Below are 25,348 nucleotides of genomic sequence, written 5' to 3'. Positions count from 1 at the left end.
TCAGTGGAAAGACTCCAACCTAATTCAATGGATATTGGATCAGGCTTTAGAAGAGTAAGAGATAGATGCAAAACACTTGTTCCTCAAAAGTTTTAATACAATGTTTAAGAAAGGCTATGTGAAGCCCCTCAGCCCCTTCCAGTTTATGGATTTGGGGGCCTATTTTCACAACGAGCTGAATAGCTGTCAGTTCTTTTTGTTCTCATTTATGCCTCTCCTAGCTGTAGCTTCAGATAGTTAACAAAAACAAAAGATCTGTTTTTTTCTAAAAACTTGAAAAACCGTTGTAGGCGGGTAGAGTCATTTCAAGAGTAAAATGCTACTCAACACTTCGAGTGGTGAAGTTTAATTGTGCCGATTCACATTTTCGATCTAAATTAAGAACCTCCTTTGCTAGTAGAAAGAGAACCTAGAAGTTCTGAAGTAGGCAAAACAAAGAACGTTTCCACTCAAACCGAGAATGGAGACCAACATTTACAAGTATATAATTTGATCATCTGTTTTCTAAATGGGTCCAAGACTGTGTGACTTGATTTTTTAAAAAATGTTTTGCATAAGGAAGGTCTTTGAAAGAGGCCTTAACTTAATTCTCAACATTTTAAAGGGGCACTATAAAGTCAAATTTAGCCCCAAATTTAGGTCTCTTACAAAACCTATATAAAATCTTTCCATGACCTTTTTAAGATTCCAATTTTTTTTTTTTTTTACTATTTCCTGCCAACCCAAACATTGTAGCATTGTCCAACTACATTAAAACCAGAAAGTGAAACTGACCATAAACAAATGGGAAAATAACTAGCCTATTTTAACTGTTTTAAGCAAAGAAGTACAAAATGTAAGAGAGGCAGGATAAAGAATGAAAATTAGATTAGAGTTTTTAAAAAATGTTTTGTTCAAAAGTTAACATAGATAGCACAGGTATTGATTTCTTTTTAACCCAGCCAGTGTCCCTTTAACATTTTTCTCTCTTGAAAAGGCTTTTGTTAGGTCTGCAAATTATATTTCCAAACCTTTCACACAGGTTTATCAAAATAGGGTGTCACCTTCCTGTGTTTGTCTGATGGGATAAACTTGTTAGGACAGCAGGCTGTTGCATCATCTTATGATGCAATGAAAGACACTGTATCACACAGTCATGTCCTGATTCAACATGATTCTATTTGGGAGAAGTTAACAAAAAAACAAAAACAAAAAACAGCCTCAACACAACTCTAAAATTGAGGTGCTCCACAGAACATGAGGGACCACAATCAAATTTCCTGAGTCTATGCCAGTTATATTAAAACATGATAGGCTTTAGACTATTAGTGACTGTCAGGATTCATTTGGAATCCTTATTCAGTAAGTGCAGCAGGTTTGAAATAGTGGAAATTATTTTCTCAGTCCACAGAATGTAGAAATCATGTGTCACCACACCTAAAACATGTATTGCACAACATGTAATACAGGAACTATTTGAAGGTGATTTTCTTTGTTGTTATTATTCAAATCTTGATTCAAAACAATGTCAATAGATTAAGAAAAAAGGAAGACAGAAATATGTAAATGGTAAGATTATACTTCCTTCCCCTAAGACAAATCAGGGCCCTGATCCTACAAACACCTTGTATCTCCTTGCAAACACTTATGCGTATGATCAACTTTACTACAATGAGTAGTCCCACTGTGCATAAATGTTTGCAGAACATGGGCCTCAGGCTTGATTCAGGAAAGCACTAAAGCTCACAATTAAGCATGTGCTTAAATGCTGTCCTGAATACATACTCTTTCCTGAATTGGAGCCTAAATGAACTAACTTGAAAGGTTATATTTAAAGTTAAAAATTTGTCCTCATGGAGGCAAGTGAGTGTGTCTATGTGTGTGTTCTATGTAGTGGTTCTGATAACTTCCTTCAATTAAGGGCTTCAGTTAAGCTAGAGGAAATTCTTTGATTATTTTATCGCTGGAAAGTCTAAAAAGTCTAAAATCTACAGCTTGTGCAGGATCTTAACAGTCCAGGACAAGGCCTTTTGGATTTTTTCCTAGCTTGGAGACTGCCACTGAGGTCTCTCTGGAAGGTTGGAGAAATTAGTGGGTATCTGCTAATTTTAACTTGTAAGAGCTGGTGCTGAGGAAAGCTAAAGCTGGTATAGTAGTGTCTCTAATATTAGTGCTGGTATAGTATCAGAGGGGTAGCTGTGTTAGTCTGTATCCAAAAAACAACAAGGAGTCTGGTGGCACCTTAAAGACTAACAGATTTATTTGGGTATGGTTCAAGCCCACGAAAGCTTATACCCAAATAAATTTGTTAGTCTTTCAGGTGCCACCGGACTCCTTGTTGTTTTTCCTGGTATAGTAGTTTCTCTAATATTAAATCTGGAGAAATATCAGTGCTGGATGTAGGGGTGCTCCTGCACCCCCTGGTTTGAAGTAGGAATAACAACCCAAATACATGGTTTCTGCCTTCAGCACCCCCACTACAAAAATTGTTCCAGCACCACTGTATGAATTGCAATGCTACATTATACCTTCAATGAACAGACCACAAACGTCTGATGGTCCAATGGGTGAGAAAAGTTGTTGGACACAACCTATTGTGAAGGTTTTATTGCCAGACTGTAGGCCTCATTGCCCAAAACATATTTGTCACAGGGATATGGGGGGGGGGGGGGGGGGGAGAGTGTAGACAAGATTTGCTTTAACAGGGGAGGGCCAGTGCTAACAGTGGAAGGAAGCCCATTTAAAAAACTAAAGGACTTATGCTCATTTCTCTGTATTGCTAAACTGTAGATGTGCAAGGCAAGGACAATCTCTAATTTAAATATAGTTAATAAAAATGATAGAGAGTTTAAGGAATGTCAAAAATCAGAAGTGGAAGAGACCTATCAGTCTCTATGTCCATCCACATGCCAATATAGGATGTTCTCTGTCAGTTTTGTGTCTATTTTCAAGTACACAAAACTGTTAGGAAACAGTACACTTCCTTACACTGCTAGTGGCTCCAATCCAGATCTAAAACCTACTTTTACAGAACAGTTTCATAAAGATACAGATGCTGAATGCTTCCAGACACACACAGTGATCTGGACAATAGTCAACAGAGTATTTGTCAGTACTTTACAAATATCTTGCTGTATCAGTGGGGAGTACAGGTAACACAAAAAGCCAGCAGAGATGGAAAAAAATGGATGCATAGATAAATTTTGAAATGTGACTAATTATATGTTTGCAAACTACTTGTACACGTGAACCAATGAACCTCTAATGTTGTTGACATGTCACATGGATAGGCCTGCACAGTTTAGGTGTAACAGGAGACCAAATTGCATGGTAACTAATGAAATGACATTTGAGATAAGGTTATAGTCAGCAAATCAATGTTGTTTGAGTAAGGAACCTAGGAACTTCAGATCCTTAGTACCTAAATAAGCATTTCTAGTGTTTCAAAAGAGTAAACATGCTTTGTAATCACTAAGGGGGTGGGAAGCAACTAATGAAAGTAAAAAGGAGGAGAAATGTGTATTGGCAATTCCTGAGCAGTCTGTGCTGTATACAAAGATGGGGACTGCATTTTTATCTTGATCCACCCCCAAACTAATACTGATATTTGATAACCCATTCTCCATCACCAGATAGCAGTAAATCCCATTTCATATAAAAATAAATGCATTACAATTTTTGTTTCCAACTCTTACATATATATATAGGCATATTATAAGGCTAACAGAAAATTGAATCTAAGGGTCTGATTAAAGCCAATTGGAGTCTTTCTGCAGCTTTCAGTTAACGCTGGATGAGACCCCAGTAGTGTATCAAATCTAGGGATAAAAGTCTAAAGTTGGAGATGGTCAGAAACCATGGCAGAACATACAGCTAAAAAAAAAAAAAGGAATGCATCTTCACACCGTTAGCAATTTTGACACACATGGAAAGAAATTAAAAAAAAACAACAACATTGTGTTAAACTACACTATAACTGATTCGAGAGAGAATTGAGTTTTGTTGTTATCAGAAATGAAGTTAGACATAAAGGTTTGGAAGACATGCACATGGCCTGGGTCCAGTTCCTTGCACAGTAAGGACAGTCCATTTGGAACCCAAATATACATCCCTATGTAAAAAGAACAGGAGTACTTGTGTCACCTTAGAGACTAACAAATATATTTGAGCATAAACTTTCGTGAGCTACAGCTCACTTCACCGGATGCATGTAAAAAAGCTTATGCTCAAATAAATTTGTTAGTCTCTAAGGTGCCACAAGTACTCCTGTTCTTTTTGCGGATACAGACTAACACGGCTGCTACTCTGAAACATCCCTTTGTGAACATTTTCAAAGCAGAATTTTTTTAAATAGACCCATGAAACCTGGAATCTCTAAAGTCTCAGCATGCAGCAATGTCAATTATTTTTAAGGGAGGGGAGAGGGAGAGGAATGGTCTGTGTAGGATTTCATCAGATAATTCTCAGATTATAAACCAATAACTTTAAATTTTTAATCATCTGTTTGTATTTAAACAGCACAAGAAACTGTTTTTAAATTCCTTCTTTCTACTCCAAACCACCTACTGTGACACAACAGATGATTCAGCTATATAATTATACAATATATTATTAGATCACATAGGCAGAAGAGACATTACTAGCATTCTTTGTTTATGCTGTAATCCACTTACTGAGATTCATCATCAGCTCTCTGGAGGAAGGATAGTGCAGTCTCTCTGCAAAGTCTGGACAATACCACACAAGTAGTTCTTGGTTGGCAGGGATGGGCTTGATAGTGTAGAAATAGATGTTCATTCCATTCTGACAAGCTGCCAAATTCTGTTCCTGAACAGAATGGGCTGGGTTCACATAGCGCATCCAATTGCTCTTGTCCTCATTAAATCCGTCAATGAAGTGGTGAAGTTCACCCCTGGAATAGATCTAAATGAGGGCAGAATATTATGAATATATATGTATAGTGTATACACACACACACACACAGAGTACATACGGCAAATAAGAGATTACTTTAAAAAAAAAAAAAACCCACGATCAACCAAATAACCAACAAAATAAATACAGAAATGGGTGTCCCCTTTCCAAATAAGACATTCTCAGCATTAAGAGTAATAAAGCTCATTCTTGATTAGGTACATTCTCCCAGTTACCTTTTCCATTTATGTTTAGTCAACATTTTGCTCTATTAATGTGCACACATGAAAGCCACAGAACATGAAGAGTTGTCTGAAGTAAGTCTACCTTAGAGGTCTTTTTCTGCTGCTATGATCCAACAAGTGTGGGATACTGTTGACTTCAGGTTTGACTGTGTGCTTGCATTAATGCTTTGAGTCACCTGTGTATAAGACTGACTAGCTAGGCTACGTCAAACACAGTCTCTTTCTCCGTTTTATTCTATGGCCTCTGTACTTGCAGTTTCCTACCACCTCCGCCCAAAGGTTTAAACTATGCAAACATCCTCCACCCCCAACAGTCCTAAAGTAACACTTGCTCACTCTTGGAATGTAGCTTTTTTCTGGAAAAGCTGGGTGGGGCTAAGGTGAACTTCACCTGCCATAACTGAAGACCTGGCAACGGGCCAGCATTTGACAGTATGAAAGTCACGTTTCCTCTCAATAGGCATGTTTAGGCATACACTTTAAAAAAAAAAAAAAAAAACCCAACCGTATAAAACTGCTTGGCAACATGCACAAGAAAAAAAACCCAATTCAATGAGTGAAGATGTCATTTGACAAAGTTATAAGAATATGAAAATTAATTGAAAATCTAATGAACTCAACAAATATGTCCTTTAGAATTAAGATAGCTTATTTGTGGAAATAATTAGTTCAGCCACTATTTGATGAAATAAGCCATTTAAGAATGCCTGAGTTTCACAATAAGTTATCGGGTAAAAGTTAGTCTTAGACTGAGCCATTTGGATTTTAGATTGGAATCTCTTTGAGGCAGGAACTCTCTCTTTCTAAAGAACAGACCTAATATGTTTGATCTCATCAGTGAAATACATCTCTCTCTGTCTCTATGCTCATACTACTTTCTTTTTCATTTGAACAGTAACTGCAAGAGTCAACTGAGAAGAAAAAAAAAAAAAAAGGGAAAAAAAGACAGCCTGGCCCTTTAATGCAGGCAGTAAACACCAGAATCACTTTCTTTTAAGAGTAACTTCCTGTAAATTGAGAAGGGGGAAATACATGTGGCTTCATCAAAGAAGCTAGTGAGAGATTTTGCGGTGTGTTTGTTATGAGAAAATGGAACAGAGCCGGGTGAATTCTGCTATCAAGAGGAGTTTTCAAGTTTCTTTGTTTACTCCGATTTGCAAACTTCCAGGAACTTGGGGTTCCATTGCTGTGCACTTCTACTAGAGACGGAAGCTGCTTTCTAAAGCTACACTGAAGGTCTTCCAGTTACCCTTCCATAGATAGTACAATTTACTGTACTTCTTTTAAAAAAAGAAAATACCAGTATCATGAGGTCACATACACACCCCCACAAAACCTTATTCTGCCATCTCACCAGATTTCCATATATTATCAAGAAGATTAAAAATGTGCTGACTCATAGTACAGTTACAAGAAATGATGTCACTCTGAGGTTTGCACAGCCCTCATGTCCCCCTTCTCCTATCCGTGTGTGTAATTTGCATGGAACATTTATGTTCACACAGAGCAGATGTTCCTGTTCCTGCCAGCAAAATCAGGATGCCTTTTATAGCATGTGGGAAGTTATCTCCCACAGCTTCCTTTGCATGTGCAAGACTGTTTCAATCCCTGAGGAAGGAATTCATTTGAGTTACGGCAGTGTGTCTGTACTGAATCAAGAGATTATAATAGTAAGTTTAATGACCCTTAGAAGACTCCTATATTATTTCCAAGAAGCTTTACATTAAAACAAAGTAACATCACAAAAATGAGGTCATCTTTCTTACAGCAATATATAACTAAAATCCTAGAAAATAGTTAAAAACCATCTTTGAATATTTGCTGAATTATTCCCCACAGGTAATGTTACACAAAAGTTGTTATTCTTTTCTCCTGGTGTTGGACTTAGCCCCACAAAGGCACCTAAGTCTAACACTTAGCTCCTCAAATCACCCAGTCAGCTACCAAGTAAACATATAGGCACCCAAATTCCTCACATGCCTGACTTTCTGCTGGCAATGTCTCTGCTGGCAACTAAGTTTCTGCTGCTGGGCATGTGCAAAATTGCTGAAAGCCTGATGCTCCTAAGCTGTGTGGCACCCTACCTCATGCCTAAGTCAAAAAACAGGCACTTCCCCATCTGTGGGGCCAGATAGGTGTTTTCAGACCATGCCTACTGGACTGGGCCTGACACAAAAAGCCAGCCAGCAGTGACCAGATGGGGAATTTTGGGGGCTGGCTGGTGTGCGGGTGTCCTAGAAAGCCCAATAGTTTGGTGGTTAGAGAACTTACCCAGGATGTGGGAGACCTGTTTTCAAATTCCCATCCTGCCCAATTTGAGCAGAGACTTGACTCCAGGTCTCCCATATTCCAGGTGCATACCCTGACCACCAGACTGTTGGCTCTTCTGGAGTGAGAAGTGCTCAATTTCCTCTTGGAGCTGTTCCACTTGGTATTAAATATTAGTTCAGAAAGAGAGCAAATTTACTCCATAGGCTGGTGTTCAAGTTCAAGGCCCTGCTCCAAACCAGGCACAGCAGGTATCTGCAAACAGGTGTTCCATGGCCCAGGTGAGTGCTCTAACCACTGGACTATTGGCTATAATGGTATAGGGTGGGTGACTGTCTATCTCTATTTTTTTCATGAGAAAGGGCTTACCTGGCTTAGGTGCCTAACTCCAGAAGAAGCCTGAGCGGAGATAGACACCTAAAGCAAGATAGACACCTAAAGACTCTCCTCAGCATTTCCTATGGGCTAGTTTAGGCAACTCCTCATTCAACTTGCTTGCATCTGTGAAACCCTTGTTTTAGCACCTAACTCTTCCTATGCATTGCACAAGGAGCCTGGACACCTAACTCAGGGTTGAGAGGATTCCACTGGACAGCAGGGCATCTAAAAGTTAGGTGTGGCCAAGCTGAGTGTTGCAACACCTAAGTCCCTTCTGGGACCTCGACTCTGGTAATTAAGTACAAGATCTTTGTCTCACAAGCGTAAAAACACTCCTGCACCTTGTGTGAACATTTATGTTAATTATTATCCATGTGCCAATGAGTAAAATTGTGTGGGAGAAAGTATAAGAAAACCCAAATGAGGTAATTACTTAACTTAGTTTTTCCTTAGAGGCCCCAAAAAGAGCTATAGAAAAGCTCACTAAGGCTATGTCTACACTTAGGGCGGCATGTAGAATATGCATCCTGCATGCCCCCCAGCACAGGTATAAACAGCAATGTAGTTGACAAGGCACTGCTTAGGTGAGTAAAGACACTCCAGACCATTAGGGTATGTACCGTACATGGTTCCCTACGTGCCCAAGTCGTTCCTCCTATGTCTACGCTGTCAGAAGCTTTCTCCACTGCCTTCTCGTGCTAGAGTTGAAACTGCCGGGTGCTGCAGTGTGGAAGCAGCCCGCTTTCTACTGAAGTGTGTAGCTACACATATAATATACACCACGGCCAGTGTAGACAAGGCCTAAAAGTAAAGTTATGCTTTTATGCACGCACAGTGTAGCGGTAGTCTTTCTATATAAAGAATGCAAGCAAGTGCCAGGACAATTAGAGCAAACCTGAGGCTTACTAAAAAGCCATTTGATTAGGCTCCCAGTGGCAAGGCTCAGATACAGAGTACAAATCTCTCTTCTCACTCACCCATATTTGCATCAAATCCTGTGATAGACCGGCTTAGTGATCTGAGGGCAACAAGTTCAGTTCCATGGAAGAAGATGGAGCAAAATGGATGGATACAGAACTGGTAAAGTGTTTGTGGAGGAAGTTGGGGGATTAGTTCACTGAGGTTTCTCAATCACCAGGAGAAGGAAGGAAGGAAGGAAGGGCTGAATGAAAGGGATGGCAGAAGATAAATGGAGGGGGGAAGGGAAGGAGACTATCCTTACTCCTCCAGGGAGTGCCAAAGGCACTCCTCCAGTGCCTAAGTTATCAACACAGAGTGCTCAGTTAGCACACACAGACTCCTACTCCATACCACGCTGAACTACCTTATGAGCAGTAAACATCACATTAACATTTCTGCCTGCCATTAGTGGGATACATGGCCATGATGAGGCAGCCAGTTTGGCAACATTTTCTCAACTGGCCCTAGAAATGTCTGTTCATTTAAAATACACATATTGAAGAGATAAACACTGTTTTACAATAGTTGAATTTGAAACATGCTTAAAAAGTTATTCAGATTTTAATAATTCCAGCATAAAAGATTATATAATTATAGAATACATCCTACTCACTCTCAAGTATGTATTAGCTAGAAATCAAGAATACATGACATTCTTAAGTCTTAAAGAAGGACTTATTACTATTTCCTTGTGTAGAAATGCAAATCAACCTACCCTGGCAGCAAGTAGCAGAGCTATTTCTTTATATGATCAAGCACTGATGTGTTGCAGAAGACAGAGCCAAGAGCTGTTGTGCATCTCCCTCACTCTCCACCCACACTGTCCCCATTTCCAAGAGGGCCAGAAGTTTACTCAGCTTAGTTCACCACTGTTCTCTCAGAATTCTGTTCATATATGGCAGAGTAAAGAAGTTGCCCCCTGCACTCACACAGGTCTGAAACAGGAAGTGACCCAGCTTTTCAGCTGTACTCATTTAGTGATCTGATTACTGCATCAACATGGAGCTGTTTTTTTCCTGCTTACCCGCCAAAAGTATTTTCTGTTTGCGTTCTTGGGAACTGTATCGTTGGTATAGATCTCTCCTACCAGGGGTCCAAAACGTGTTCCTTTAGGGATGTACTCTTTACTTACTACTCCAGTAACCTGCAAGGAGAAGAGCAAATGATCAGCCCATCTTCAACAGAAAACAAAAGTCACTCCTGTTCTTACTAAAAAGCCCAAGCCCAATATATTTTTGATGAGAGGTCAGAAAAGCAGAAATAAACTAACAGCCACATTGACATCTGATATGAAAAACTATGTCAACTTACAGTTTCTTGCTGAAAAATATGGAGGCCAGTAGTGAAAAGAGCTTCAGGTGCATAAATAATGAAAAACTGCCATACAGAAATTTGTTTGTATTTGTAAGCAGAAACAGAAAGACTCACTGAAAGCAATTTTTTTCCCTTAAAACAAGAGGGTCAGGTGTTTCAGAGTTAAGAAAAGATCAGCAAATTAAAGAATTCTAACCTACTGATACTAATACCACTCCCAACCACTTACAGATGTAGCTTTTCTTATCAAAGGTGAATGTCAAAATTCTAGTCTCAGAAACTAAAAATATTCAGTAGTAAGCACTTCAGTGTGCTGAAATTACCACTCTCTTGTAGTTTTCTTGTAAAAGGGGTTCAGTGCAGTCTCTATTTCTAGATAAAAATAAAACCCTTTTATTGCTCTGGTACCTTGTTGAATGGCTGAAAAAACATCCAAAACCTACAACTCTTCCATTACCATACAATAAAAATCAACAAACAATATGAACTGACTTTGGGAAAGTGTGCTCACAGATTACTGTCTTTAAAAGAGACAGAGGTTCCTGTAATATGTGTTACGTGGGTCTGGTCAAGGAAGTGTAGGTTTTTGGTGAAAATGCTCTGCTGTACCAAGTTTAAGATACATATTGTAGCTGTTCAGCTTCCTCCTTGACAGTAATTACACTAAAAAAGTCACTGACCACAAATCAGGAAGCAATTCATCATTATTCAGAAGAACGTGCCTTTGAGTAACCCTTTACAACACATGGCTGAGTTCTTGGTTTTGTCCTTCCCTTTTCTCCACCAGTCCTCTGAATTTTTGTGTATTTAAACAATGTGTTATAAGCAGAATAATTTTGTAAACCAAAAATCAGGACTTTGCAAGACTGCTTAAGAAGCAGGGAGGAGAAATAAAACAGGCTGTTGGTTTGGTAACCTTACTGAACTTTCATAGTAAAGCCAATTAAATACAGTCCTCTCATACACCTTACTAGGTAATACTTCTTATTGTGCCATAGAACTACAGCAGAGCCTTGCTGATTGGCACTAATAATTGGAACCCCATTGCTGATTCCTGAATTCTGCAAATTCACAAATAAACAAACACAGTTAACCAAATAAATTAAGGATCATCACAATTATGTACTTTGTTCAGATGAGTAAGCATTTAGGTTTACTTGAAGCACTTCACAGTGCTCTAGCAAATGTTCTGCATCGTACATGGTATTTTGTAAACGTGACTATGCATTATAACATGAAACCCAACCACCGTTTCTGCTATTAAATCTTTGCTGAAAAATGGGGCTATGATGGTTCTGTTTGGGTGTGTGTGAATGAGAGCACATTATTGGTTTGTGTATTAGTGAAATGAGAATTAGTAAGGTTCTATTGTACATTGTCTATGAATAAATATTCTGATTTGACTTCTTGACTGGAAATGCAAACAAACAATTAACGCTTAGCAAAGTTTTATGTGAAATGGGAAACAGAACTGAACAAGAACTACTGAGGAATCAAGCATATAGTCCATTGGGAAGTGGATTGGTGGTTATGTGGTAGATGGTAATGCTGTCTTGCAAGTGTTTTGGTGTGTGCGCGTGCAAAGATTTGTGCATCTGGACTGGAGAGTGAGAGAAAAAGGGACTTCCAGAAATTTTCCTACACCTACCACAAGTTGAAACATGTTCAGTGGCCCAGTTTTATTTTTATCCTTCTTGTACATTTCTCGTAGAGAGTTGAAAAAGGCAGATGTTCTTTCTCATCTTCCCCATCTACCTTCATTTACATCCATCTGCCCTTTCTAGAAAAGTTCATAGCAGTTTAACTGTAAAGTATATTTTAGCTCTTTCACAGTTTTAAAATGTCTTGGTCTTAATTAAAATATCTAATGAAATTCTCAGAATGTCTAGAAATCACTACTGCTTGAAGTAGTCAACTTGAAACATTTACTATATTGGCTTCTCTGACACAGCAGATCCTTTTTTTATATATGTACAGCATTTGATTCTTGCCCAATATATAAAACATTAATATGGTTTATCATCCAATAATTAATGGAAGATATTTTGGCATAATATTTTTTAGAAGTGTGCGTGCACACATGCGTGTCTAAACACCCTTTTTTGTTTTGTTAACTATCTACTTTTTGCCACCTGTGGTTTCTGATCAGAGTGTATAGTATAAATTATGTCTCTAAAAGCTCAACTGTTATGAACAAGTAGCATTAAACTCAAAATCACAAGCCAGCAGAGGAACATTGATGACACCAAGACAACTCTGGGTTCTAGATCTCATGCCAGACAGGAGGCTGGTCCTGTGCCATAATCAAGATCAAAGAGACTCTTGCCATACCATAGTGTAGTGGGATTTAGTTATTGTACTTCGTTCTTTGTTGGTAATCAAGGTTGCCAAGGACTGCAGACAAATCAGAAAAAATGCTACGGATCAAAAGCAGAAAGGAAGTTGGGCCTTAGTTGCCAAAAGCAGATACAGAGCAAACATTTCAAACTTCTGTCCACAAGGTGTCCTTCAGCACACTCCTTGTGAACTGTGAGGATACTGTCTGAAGCTACCACATCTTGTGGATGAACATGAGTCTGATAATGACTCTCACAAGTAAGCTACTACTAAAAACATTAAGGCTTTAAGGATTTTTCTAAAATCTTTGGATTTAAAATTTTAAACTTTGCAACAAAACAAAAATCTGTTTTCAAAATGTTTTTTGAAATTATGTTTCTCTCTTTTAAAGGTATAGACACTTCAAATCTCTTAATACTGCCACAAACACTTATCATTAATTCCATTATCAGAAAAACAATATTTCTACAATAAAAAACATTTTCTCATGTTAGACTTGTGATTTGAAATATCTTCTGTGATGTATATAAGCTATGCTCCTTACTAAAGTAAGTTAAGACACTTTCACCCCACTTTGTGTGTGATAGGATGAACACAATGCTTGCGTGCTAAGATAACCAGGTGCCAGCATTTAGAAGAGCAGACAGCTGCCTCATTGTGAACAACAAGCTGCAGAATCTTCAATGATCCTGTCCGATACTGTCTGCAAGGAAAGCACTGCTGTGTTTTGATTGGTGCATTATATGTAGATGTTAAATAATTGCTTTTTATACTCTGCTTGAACTCAGGTTTGTTCAAAAGGCCATTTAAATGACAGTGTTCACCTAACCCAGGAAGGAAACACCATTGGAACTGACCAGGGTCCTAATGAATTACTGCTGGGGCAGGCTGCTGTATGCCTTCTATAAACACATCAGTGAGAAGTTGAAAAGCTTCAACACTTTCATGCTTCATCTACCCCCACAGAAGCCATTCCACTAGATACTTTATGGCCAGCACCGACCTCCCTGCCATTTCAGCATATCCATCTTTGTCAATGGATTGGGTCACAGAGCACATCCTGACAAGTCATGGCTCCCAGACAAAAAACAGTATTCCTTAGATTCTCATTTTGATATTTTAAAAAATTGAGGAGAATTTACACTCCTTTGTTTGGAGTAGGGGCTGTGAGTTAACCAATAACACATTAGTTGTGAGAGAAGGGGATGCTCTTAAATAAATCTGATAAATAGCATGTTTTTTTCACCCCTGGTTCAATTTATTACAGTATATTTTCATAATAATTGTAAATGTAAATCTGGAATGGTGGTTCGGTTAGCATTTTGTTTTGAAACATACAAACATTTTTATTAAATTGACTGGAAGAAAACTGCAGCTGAACCAAGACCTGCAGCTTGCGATTTATTTTTTAAAAGTGGTAAAGTGAGAGGAAATGCTTTCTGGTTATATCCTCCTTAATTATCTAAGATAGAAATAAAACACAGCTTCGGTGAATTATCTGTAAAAGGGCAAGTGCGTGAGGTTAGTGAGGTGTATATTTAAAGCAGTTTATAATAGACTTGGTCAAAACAGCTCGGAATCCAGTACTCATCCCTTTGAAGAGTAGCCTTATTATAGAAAGTACTGCATTAAAGATCTTATGCTACAGGTAATGGATTCTGTAAACTCCTCATAATTTATCCTTTTCCAGATTCAGTAAAAACAACAGGATAAATGGTGTGTTGATGGTCCCAAACTTCTAACTGATATTTTATACTAAGAAGTGCGGGGTTGGGGGGAGTGTGTTAAGATTGAAGCAGAAGGAAATTTCCTGAAAAACTGTTTTAAAATTTCAGAGTGGTAGCTGTGTTAGTCTGTATCAGCAAAAACGAGGCGTCCTTGTGGCACCTTAGAGACTAACAAATTTATCTGGGCATAAGCTTTCGTTGGCTACAACTCACATCTTTTCATGTATTTATATCTGCTCCTGTATTTTCCACTCCATGCATCTGATGATGTGGGTTCTAGCCCACGAAAGCTTATGCCTCAATAAATTTGTTAGTCTCTAAGGTGCCACAAGGACTCTGCGTTGTTTTAAAATTGTTATCTTAAAAAGATTAGTCACATGTAATATTGCAAAGTATATCACTTTAGTCTTCATTAATTGCTAAAGTGGAGAAAAGAGCTAACTGCCACATAAAAATATACAGCTGTCTTCATGTAAATCTAACAACTCCAAATGTTAAGAGCAGAAACAATTCATTTTAAAAAGATACTGACGTATATAATGAGTTCCTAGTGAAAAACGTGTCCTTCAAAAAAAAAAAAAAATCCCGGGGGCAAGGTCCAAGAATAAACAGAAGTATGATGTGTCATGGAATCTCTTGACATTTCAATAAAAGTCTTTAAGGGATGCATGAAAAGGAAAAATAACCCACAAAAAAAAGCCTTCCCCCCCTGCAAATAAACTAACCAAACAACCCAAACAAACAAACAAAGCCACCCAAGTCTGCACATACAACACTGTCGTATTCCTAGTCCCTTAGGACATATGTTACAAAATACAGATCTGATTATGAGAGCTTTAATATTTCATAAACCATGTACTGTATGGTTTTGTCAATAAATTGGCTCAGTGCTCACATCCTTCCTCAAGATAAATATGCAATCTTTTCCCAAAGTTTACAGTGAAGACAACTCACTCACAAAATCCATAGATCCATGTTCACATGCACGCGCGTACACGCGTACACACACACACACACACACAGCCCAATTTGTACCTCCACCCTTTGCAATTCAGGAATAACTTTTAGAGTCATTAGAGTTACACTGATGTGGCACCCGGGGTAAGATCAGAATCAAGCTCCCTTTATCTTCCCTTCTCACTCCCTCTATAAGGGTCTGATCCTTCAAACACTTATGCACAAAAACCAGGTTACTAAAATTGAGGGCAGAAGAGCAAAACAAAACCTTAAAATCAATCGGAAAAAGAAATGTTTAGAGCCAAATTAATAAGAGGTACTATGATGAAAGTGACCGACACGATCTGCAAACTATTTCACTACGTTGACAAGTGACTAGTGGATCGCAAGCCTACAAATGAAGTACTATAGCTTTAATAGAAGGCGATAATCAGATTGGCTCTTTCATTCAGAGTTATGGAATAAAACGAGAGGAATCAAAAGTTCCTTTTGTTTCTTACTCTATGTGCCGCTCAGCACAAGCCAAGTACAATGGGGAACTTTGGTAAACAAAAAAAGGATGTTCTGTATTCAGACTCCCTGTAGTAAAAGGATCCCAGTTGGACATATTTTATAAGAAAGAATTGGAAAAACTTTTCAACAACTTAAAAAAAAAATTAAAACTCAGAACGATCCCAAACTGCATATTCATGTCAGCAACCCAGAATGAATATGGAAATGTGTTAATCACAGAGTTACAGCTTCATCTCCCAAACCACAAAAATATTTAACTAAAAAAAAAAACCAAAAAACCCCACAAACAAGGAGCAATTTTTGGCTTTTTTGCTTTTCTGGTTTTAAGCTTCCTTTTCCCCTTCAGATTTCTAGAGGATACCTTTTTCCCTCCCACTTGATGTTTAGCCTTAACCTCTTGCCAAACCACTATGCATTCTAGCCTGCCCTGTAGGGCCAAATTCTGCTGCATCAGTTTATTTCAGTTGAGGATCTGGCCCTATTTCTATACACAGGATTAAACAAGCAAATGCATTTCCATGGTACTTGTTTTGGGAGGACACGTTTGATAGTTAGACAAGAATGAATTTACATCCCTTTTTAGCTCTGTGGTCAGTATATTTAGCCATAGTAGTAACACAGGTAATAGCTGCTCCACCACAAGTCACAGGACAAGGAGAAATTAAGGGTTGTCCCTAGGATTATTATGCTGTTGAACATCACACCTAGCGATAATAGCTAGTATATATGGAGTAAACACACGACCAATTGCTCATCCAGGCTCATTTTTTCCCAGCCCTTCTGAAACAACAACAACAACAAAGAATGTACCCACTTCAGAGATAAGGATACTTGCATGTCTAGCTACAAGTAAAAGTACTGCCCCAGATAAACAATAGTTAATTTAAGGCATGCAGACACAGCACAGTATTGCAATAATTTTACCAACATTTCTTAATAGGTAGGCCAGAGTTTTGAGAATTTAGGAAGTTGCAAATAAAGCAAGTTCATTAAAAGAATAAAGCAATTTCATAAAAGAAGAGAAAAATGATTAAACACATTTCCAGGAATTATATTTTTTTCCTTTTCAAAGCTATTGTACAACTGAGGCACTTTAATCTCTAGGCCAGAGGCAATGAATGGACTGGCCGACAGCAGCCTAGAAACTGGGACACAACCCACACTTCAAACGTGCTTATGCAGTTGCCTGAAGATTTAACTGTTTGCTAATTGGTACAGAACCAATTTTAGGGATGTGTGACTTAGCCATGGAAGTGTTAAGTGATGGATTATTTGTTTACAGTTCCTTAAAGAATTATAAGGATTTGTCTAAAATGCCAGTGGCATTTTTTAAGGTGGTTAGCGTGCGGAAGCATAATGAACCAGTCACTTTCCAAAGCACTGTGATTTGGCTGTTGGGATCCAGCCTTCCCCAACAGATGGCTGCTTACCTCTTTGCAGTTCAATGTATATTTGAAAGTCAAGTTCCTTGGCAAGGACGCCTCCGCCTGAGTTATGGTGCTTCCATCATCGCTGGGATCCCAGGGGTGATCATTTACAATGTATGTACACTTCTCTTCAAAATCAGCCTCTGTCCACAGAGTCATGTCAGCATCCTCCATGTCCATTTTCATTGCCCACTCCGTCCCTTTCACCAGCGTTTGGAAACTCACAATGTCCAAGCTACACTGTGTGGCAGCCTGGAAAAGAAGAAAAAAAATCTTTTAATCCTCATTGTCCTTCAGTTTCTGTGGTTTCCTTTGAGACAGTGTGACTAATACATCAGTCTGTGGCACTTTAAAAGCGTATGCAGTACGGTTGGTACAGTTGAGTAATAGCCAAAAAAAAAAAAAGGCAGCATAAAACTATGTTGCCTTTACTGAAGCAATATCTTAAAATGCCAGCCTTGGTAATAATAATAATTATTAATAATAATTAATAATAATAAGGGAACCAAAAGAATGGGGGGAAATCCCTAAGATCAGCATCTGCATTACTTTTCTTAGATCCTTTTCTTAACACCTCACAGAAGAAATTCTGCAAGGCCAGTACTGTGCCCAAGAATATCTGGGGTCATGGCCGCAAGACCACTCAGTGCCTGTGGAAAAGCTGCCTCAGAAAAAGTGTCACAAACAAGGAGAGGAAGAGGAAGGAGCTGCTGTCTGCGTCTGAGTGAAGCTAAAAATGGAAAGCGCATGTTGGAAGAGCGGAACCCAGCCTAGCCTTTTCCAAATGGAGGAGCCTGAACTTTCCCACCGGCTTCCAACACACAAACAACTCTCAAAACAACCTGGCTCCCTTCTGACGTCCTCTTATCCTTTGGCGTGGAAGGCTGAAAAAGCCGACATCCTGCCAACAGCGTTGCAGCAAAAGCTTTTCATAAGTTACTGGAATACATTCACTTGGACCAAAACGAAAAAGAAAAAAAAATCCTTATGTTTCTTTGTCTTGATGACATCTTACAGAATTATATGCTTAAGGCACTAGATAGAATCCTTGTGAGAAAATTCCATCAAGTCTTTGACTGCCTATTTCTATTTAGGACAGATACAATACCAAATTGTCAGATTGGTATTACAACATCATCTTTCTGTAAGATAAAGTAGAACCAAAGAATGCAGTTGCTGTTTAAACTGGTAGTTGTAAATGGTTTTCAAATCCAGGATCAAAAACTCATTTTTCCTTTAAAAATATTCAACCATTATGGAATTTCCTCCGTTCACTCCTCTACCTCCCTCTCCCAACCCAAAAATGAAAAAATAGATTACAAGATAAAAAGAAACATTTTGGGGGGAAAGGATAGAGAACTTATCTCTGTTAATCTCTGACTCCTAGTTAAAATAAAACATCCAGTAACCACACCAAGACTTTCTTTCTGGATAATGTAGATCCATTTAAAAAAACATTCTACACAAAGTTTACCTCATTTATGCTGCATCACAACATTTAATTTTTGACATATATTTACAATAATGCCTCCCACTAGCTTTATAGGGTGGAAGAAACTGGTTCTTTACATTTTGGTCTAATTTATAGCCAAATCAAATCATCAGCTAAATATTTACTGACTGTGAATATCAAGATGAAAATAAAGACTAATATTGAAACTCCAGTGAACTGACAGTTACATCTAGAAGTGAAAGGGTTAATATCTAGGTCTTCCAAATCAACGCAGAAAAGGCTAACAAGAAACATTTGCTATTTATTCTAAGTGTTTAGATTAATATATTGATTAACACAGCACTAAAATGTCAATAATAGATCCGGGGGGGGAAAAAGGAATCAAGTTCCTTACCAAGGTAGAGTCCACAAATGTTTCCAAACAGAAGCTCCACGTTTAAGATAAGTCTCGCTCATATCTACCGAGTAAACATTTCTTCTTCCTTCCACTGGGTATGTTAGAGTAAGACTGACTCACACCTAGAGAGTTAACTCCTTTTGCTTGTGCCTCTCTCTCTCTCTCTGTCAGACAGGTGCTGCTGCACTTACTGCTTTTGCCTCTCAGAAACACTGGAGGGCTGAGTGTTACAATACTTTCAGTCTCTGTGTTAACTAAGCAGCCTGTTCCTTTCCCCTCCCTGTTTCAGCCACTCATTTGATTTACTCACAGTCATGGCTGCCAAAAGCTGGGGGTGGGGCTATACCTGTAACTCATATGGAGATTAGCCAAGGGGAATTTTTTTCTTTCTGACAACATTTCACAGAGTTTTTCCTCTTACTACATATGGATATAAGCATTCCCCTGGAGCCAGCCTTACTTCCACATGAAGCACACATATGACTTTCGTATTATTATGGCTGTCTCGTTGAGTGTCTACTAGAAATTTACCCCACTATTTTGAACTGTGAGGTCTGAAGGACACAGCTAATTTTCCCATTAATTAAAAAAAGAGGTGCCATAAAACTAACAATTAAAAAGTCGTTTCCAGGTTAGAGAATATAAAAATATCATTTAAAGCTTCCAACAAATAAATCTAAACAACTATGGTATTTTATTTGATACAATTCAGGAGTCTCGGAATTTAAATGATTTCTTACAAAACGTGAGGGCTACAAGTTAATTCTACGTTTAAATCTGTTTACACTGATATTTAGTAAGGAAGTTAGGAAAAATACATCAATTTAAAAAAAGATAGTGGCTTCCTCCACCCTAAGTAATAAATGGGGAAGCTTATTAAATACCTACAAAACAACACATAGTAAAAAAACATTCATGCACCAAATTTTAAGTACAATATGTAAAAAAAAAAAGAATCAGCATTAAGCTTGTATGAGACAGTATTCAACGGGAGTGCGCTGCTAGTGGAAGAAGGATTGGTATAGTCATTAGTGGGCCCTGAGCCCTTGTCAATTTTTTCCTTCTCTCCAAGTCAATGTGTGACTGAAGGAAGGACATCCTGTGATGATGGCATACAATGTCCTGTTTGTTTATTATTAAGAGCATTCCTGCTTCTCATTACAAAACAACCAGATGCCTTACTTCCTTCAAGTGGTCCTGTCTCTTCAGTGAGGAATCCTCCAGATTGGAGAAACAATGATGCACAATTCCATTTATAGTCAGCCACCCTATTACAAACACCAGTTGGCTCACTGAAGGGCAAGTCTCCTACTTTTCCTTCTTGCCTCACATCTGCAGACATATTTATAATGTCTTTCCTCTTACTAAGGATGCAGCATGTTTTACTTCCCCCTCCCCCCACAAACACACATTTATATGTTTAGGCCTATGCGGATGTTTCATATTTCTTTTCAGAAAAATACTGTTTTGTGAAATCAGATGGCTAGCTCTCTCAAGTGTGTACACACCTCCCTCTCACCCTCACCCCACCCCATTCCTGCTGATAAAAAGAAGGGTGGAAAGGATTATTTGCCTCTCTAGGTTTTGCAATGCTGAGAATAGTATATCTGTGTAAAGACCTTCCGCATGTTCTAATGCAGAAGGGCTCATGCCACTGGATGTAAGTAGGGCAACTGCTGTGAGCGAGTGTCCTGGCTTAACTGCTACCAGTGTGTAATTCCACAAGAAAGTGGCAAGGGCACTGGTGCTGATGGGTATAAATGTAATTGGATATATAGGGTATAACCAAGGCACATCCAAAATGAGGTCTAGGAAAGCTCTGAAACAGGAAGAGGAGAAATCCGGCCTACTTGATTGGGTTAATTAACTGATGCTGAGTCACACCACATAGAGCAGAAAAACAATGTAGTCATACTGAAGTGGTTCTTTTGCACACGCACACACACGCACACAAAATAGTCTCACTCTGAGATGCAGATGTTTCAGTGTTTTCACTTCCTTATCAGCATAAAAAAAAAAAACCCCTGTGTGTTACAAGGTAACCCACACACAATTCAAGGGCTGATCAACTTAAAGTGAAAGAAAACCGGGGACAGGTAAGTCTGCCTCAAGGAAATGAGGCTACTTTTTCAGTGAGGAAGAGGAAGAAGATTGTTTGAATCAAACCAAATATTTATTTGGATGATAGGAGGATGCCACCAATCCAACTCAGTTTTAATCCATCTTCAGAGATGATGGAGCAGGCTGGAATTTATGGAGCGTACGCACTTCAAATAGTTTTGTGGCACTCAGCAAAGCAACCCTGAAATTAGCTCCAGGTGTTTTAGCAGAACTAAGAAAGGCCTGAGAGCAGAACTACAGTAGTTTAGGAGATGGGATTTCACTTTCATGTAGGTCTTGTTCTAATGATCGGGAATAAAACTAAATAAGCTTCTCATGTTAAGGAAAGCAGAGATGGACATAAAGACGAACAGTAAAGATTCTGTATTAAAGTAGCAAGCATGAGGAAACTTTACCATGAAAAAAAAATAGACACTGACCTTCTGACCTTCCTCCCTACAGAGACACATAAAAAGACATCTTATTCGACTGGCAGTTTGCTGCTTTTGTATAGAAATCGTTCATAGCAGTAGCTGCTGCTATTGTCTGGAATTTGCAATCTCAAAATGTTCATTTCAAAAAGAACATTTTTAGTCATATTTTCATTTTTTCCCCCTCTCGCTCATAGAAAACCTCAATTACCTTATTAATCAGCATTTCTCAGGCAGATCTCTCTTGCAGCCTCTCTCAGCCTGGCAACAAATCATGAATGGCCCTAACAGCTCTGATCTCAGAAATCCCCATCCATTTCCTTTGATGCTATCACCACTTCAGCTCAACAACAAACTGATGCTACTCAGCTTCAGCTGCTGCGTTATTTTCTCTATGCCTGTGAGATTGTGTAAGTGTAGAGGAAAGAAGGAGGGAGGGGAGAATGAGTCTGAGAAGCTGGCTCCAGTGGAATAAACTTCTTTAGGAAGTTGGAGGGGAGATAATAATGCACACAAGAGATTAAAGCGCAGTCTCATTTTCACATCTTCCCCTTCCTTACCCAAACAAGGTCAGGGGCAGATTGACCACATCAATAGTAATAATCAGACCCAACCCCATTTCCCACTTCCTGTATATAGACATCTTCACACCAGTAAACATTTGGTGACCAACTGTGGCCATTACTCTGAAGAAAATAACTGAGGTCTTTGGACCACTACACCTTTCTTAGTAATCACGTCAGAAGTAAGGCCCAAATAAGGATTTTTTCTATATTCAAGTTGCTGTTCCTCTTAGTTTTCCCACTCAGTTTTACCTGTCTTTTTGAAAACCTGACCAGAAGCTGATACAAAGAAAAGAGAAGTGGTCACCATGCAGTGAAATTTGCAGTCGTTAACATTAAAACCTGGTGCTCACACTGCATACTGTCCTGACCTTGCAGAAGCACACTTATAGGCTTTAAATAGGATCTAAAAGAGGCTCTTTCTATGTCCTAGACTACTTCAGTGTGATGCTGCCTACAAGGAGATAAATTAAATTTAATTTAAATCTACATGGAGTGTTTTTGCCAGGAAGTTTAGGGTGGTGTGTATTGTAGCTGGGAGGCTTTTGAATTAATATATACAGCTTTCAGGGATGGCCTTTAATTACAGAGCACCTTGGTCATTACCTTGTAAGGCTTCCAAATTCCTTCCCCTTTATTTCTGACTCTGCAGTGCAATAGAGAAGCACTATTGGGTATGCTCTCAGTTGTAGCTTGGTGCAAGATTGAATCTCTCTTTATTTCAGTGTTCTTCCACCTGTTTTTAAAAATCCCCCTTAAAAAAATTAAAATATTTTATTATTTTTTGTTCTCACTTGGGCTTTATTAAAACCAAATATTGTGAGATTACTTAGGATCAAGTCAAAACAATTCTCATCAAACACTTATGGAAAAGGTCTCTCTCTTGAAGCAGAAAAAAGCCAGAATCAATGCCTCAGGGACCTTCAGTGGAGGAAAGATCAGCCTGAATGGGGCTACTTTTGTACATCTCTTTCCTAGTGGAGGGAAAGAATTAGCTGTGAAAGGCAACCCCTTTGTGTCTATCTGATGTGAGTGCACTGGAAGGGCAAGAAGATGGGCTGGAAGAGACTATCCCCCTCTCTAGTTTTCCCTTCCGCAGACTAGGGTGAGGGTGTTGTGGAAGAAATCTCAGGAGAGACCATGCCATATGACATCTCTTTTAGTTTTAGGGTGGGTAGAGGGAAATAGAATTCTGGGTGGTGAGGGAGAGAAGGAGGAGAAAAAGGACTGAATGAAAGGACCTACCTCCATATCCCATAAGGGAGGGAAGATGTATCACAGAGGAGGCATCATACATGTGGGAGCTTCTCAGAGGGAGCACATATACTGGGGGATGACTGTCTTGGGAGAAAGAAAAGGAGTACTTGTGGCACCTTAGAGACTAACCAATTTAAGTGAGCTGTAGCTCACGAAAGCTCATGCTCAAATAAATTGGTTAGTCTCTAAGGTGACACAAGTACTCCTTTTCTTTTTGCGAATACAGACTAACACGGCTGTTCCTCTGAAACCTGTCTTGGGAGAGTAGGCATAAGGCATATGCTAAACCCAGCAAGGCTTTTTTCCTAATGTTAAGCTTATGATTTTTTTCAGGATCCATCCCACATCGCTCCCAGTAAGTAAGTAAGAAAGAGTGACTTGAACCAGTGTGACAGACCCTAGTTTTCCTTCCTGCTCAATTTTGCTTTTATTTAAACTAGTGCGTAGGCAGCCAGATACTGTGGGGACAGACACATTAGAGAAAAAAAGCCAGATCCATTCTTCTTGCAGTGAATAGAGCTATGCTAGTTTATACAGCTGTGGATCTGGCCCACAGAGTATGTTTCAAAACAGGTTAACAAAACAAAAAATACACACCGTAAAGGAGCTTAAAGTAGAAATAAACTCATTTATGGCTGAAGGGATCTGAAGTTGCAACTATATGCTAAAAATTGAATGGCAACTAGGGCTCTGAAAAAGATGGACTTGCACTTGCTATTCACTATAAAGCATATAGTTGCCTCTTCATATCCAACAGTGGTAAAGTGACAGTCTATTCATTCTTGTGTACTTGATGTGTGCAGGGTGGGGAGGGAAGAAGAATTCATCTTGTATTAAACACAACAAATAGTTGACACCTTATCCTTCTTTAAATGTTGTAATGTTTACTTTGCAAAACCCAGGAAAGCTTTTAGAATAGAGAGAGCAGAGAGACTCTTAAGCCATGTGTCCTTGCTTATCTGCTCTTTATCAACAGGCTATTGTTTCCTGATGGGACTCTTCGAAGTAAGTGGAACAAGGGGGTTAATGTTCAATAGGTATCTCTCAGTTCCCCTAAAGGAATACTGCTGCTGACAGAACAGCAACACGAGGCTCTCAGCTATTTCCTGCAGAATGCAACGAATCAAAGAGAAAAACCAAGGGCTGAAGCTATGTTTTTTTTAAAAAAACAAGCACTAGTTTTAAAGAAAGACATTGTCCTTAAGAGAGATAATCCCACAATAGAGAGTCCATTAGAGGTATTAAGGCATTGGCTGCGGCCTGATCTACAAGAGCTCTGTCCTGACAATAGACAATTAAAGCCGATAAATCTGCACTACTTGTTGCTGTTCTAATTCCTCGTAATTGTATGCTACTTGCCCCTGCCTCCTGCACACAGGGATGAAGCATGCTTCTTTAATCTCCAGAGTACCTGACCTAGTTCCTATGTGGTCTTTTCAGGACCTGTTTTCTTCCCATCTGGACCTCTTTCCTCCTCCTCTTCCCCTCCTCTAAACACTGAGGAGGGTTAGTGTAGAGGGCAAGGAAAACATCAGAACACAGCACCCAGATCAATAATTCTGAAGCTCCAGACAATGCACTAATCTGCAATAACAGCTAATCATGCTCAATTTGGCACACCCATGATTAAACTCTACTTTTCATTAGGCTCAACAAACGGAGCAGACGCACACTGACAATTCAAATCACCATATCAATCTTAGCTGCCAAACTTGTGGGTATTTATGTGGGCTTCAGAGATGCTCTTTGTATCTACTATCTTGCTTATTTTGTTGTCATTACCAGACAATGCCTTGCCTAGACTATTCTTTTCCTCTGAAATAGATGGTACAACTCCTGTCTAAGTTTCAAAAAAAAAAAAAAAAAAAAAAAGGGAGATGTTCTTGTTGGACTAGATGCAGGAATGACTGAATAAAATCTACGTCCTGCATTCTGCAGGAAGTCGGACTATGATCAGAAAGGTCCTTTCACAGTGTTGCCAACTCTCACAATTTAATCATGAGTCTCATGATATTTGGCATTTTGCTTAAAGCCCCATATCATGTTATTACACGAGACTCTTAGATTTTTTTTAAGTATGCTTCTAGCCCTCCTGTGGCAGAGCAAAGTTTGAAAATGTGAATGCTAA

At 38.9% G+C, this 25,348-nt stretch overlaps 1 protein-coding gene across 1 annotated transcript in view; it reads right to left on the bottom strand.

Moving 5' to 3' along the window:
- Positions 1 to 25,348, bottom strand: part of PRDM1 (PR/SET domain 1) — a 117,878-nt gene that overhangs the window by 11,347 nt on the left and 81,183 nt on the right. Inside the window, exons 3-5 of the mRNA XM_048844905.2 lie at positions 17,023 to 17,271; positions 9,769 to 9,888; positions 4,653 to 4,902 (exon numbers count right to left, since the gene is read on the bottom strand). Coding sequence (XP_048700862.1) covers positions 4,653 to 4,902; positions 9,769 to 9,888; positions 17,023 to 17,205 — 553 coding nt within the window. The 5' untranslated portion in view covers positions 17,206 to 17,271. The remainder of the gene's footprint in view (positions 1 to 4,652; positions 4,903 to 9,768; positions 9,889 to 17,022; positions 17,272 to 25,348) is intronic.

The sequence above is a fragment of the Caretta caretta genome, chromosome 3 (assembly GCF_965140235.1).
Source record: "Caretta caretta isolate rCarCar2 chromosome 3, rCarCar1.hap1, whole genome shotgun sequence".
In the NCBI taxonomy this organism is placed as follows: domain Eukaryota; kingdom Metazoa; phylum Chordata; order Testudines; family Cheloniidae; genus Caretta; species Caretta caretta.
Note: the sequence above shows the minus strand (reverse complement) of the source record. Positions and strands in the feature narration are given on the sequence as shown.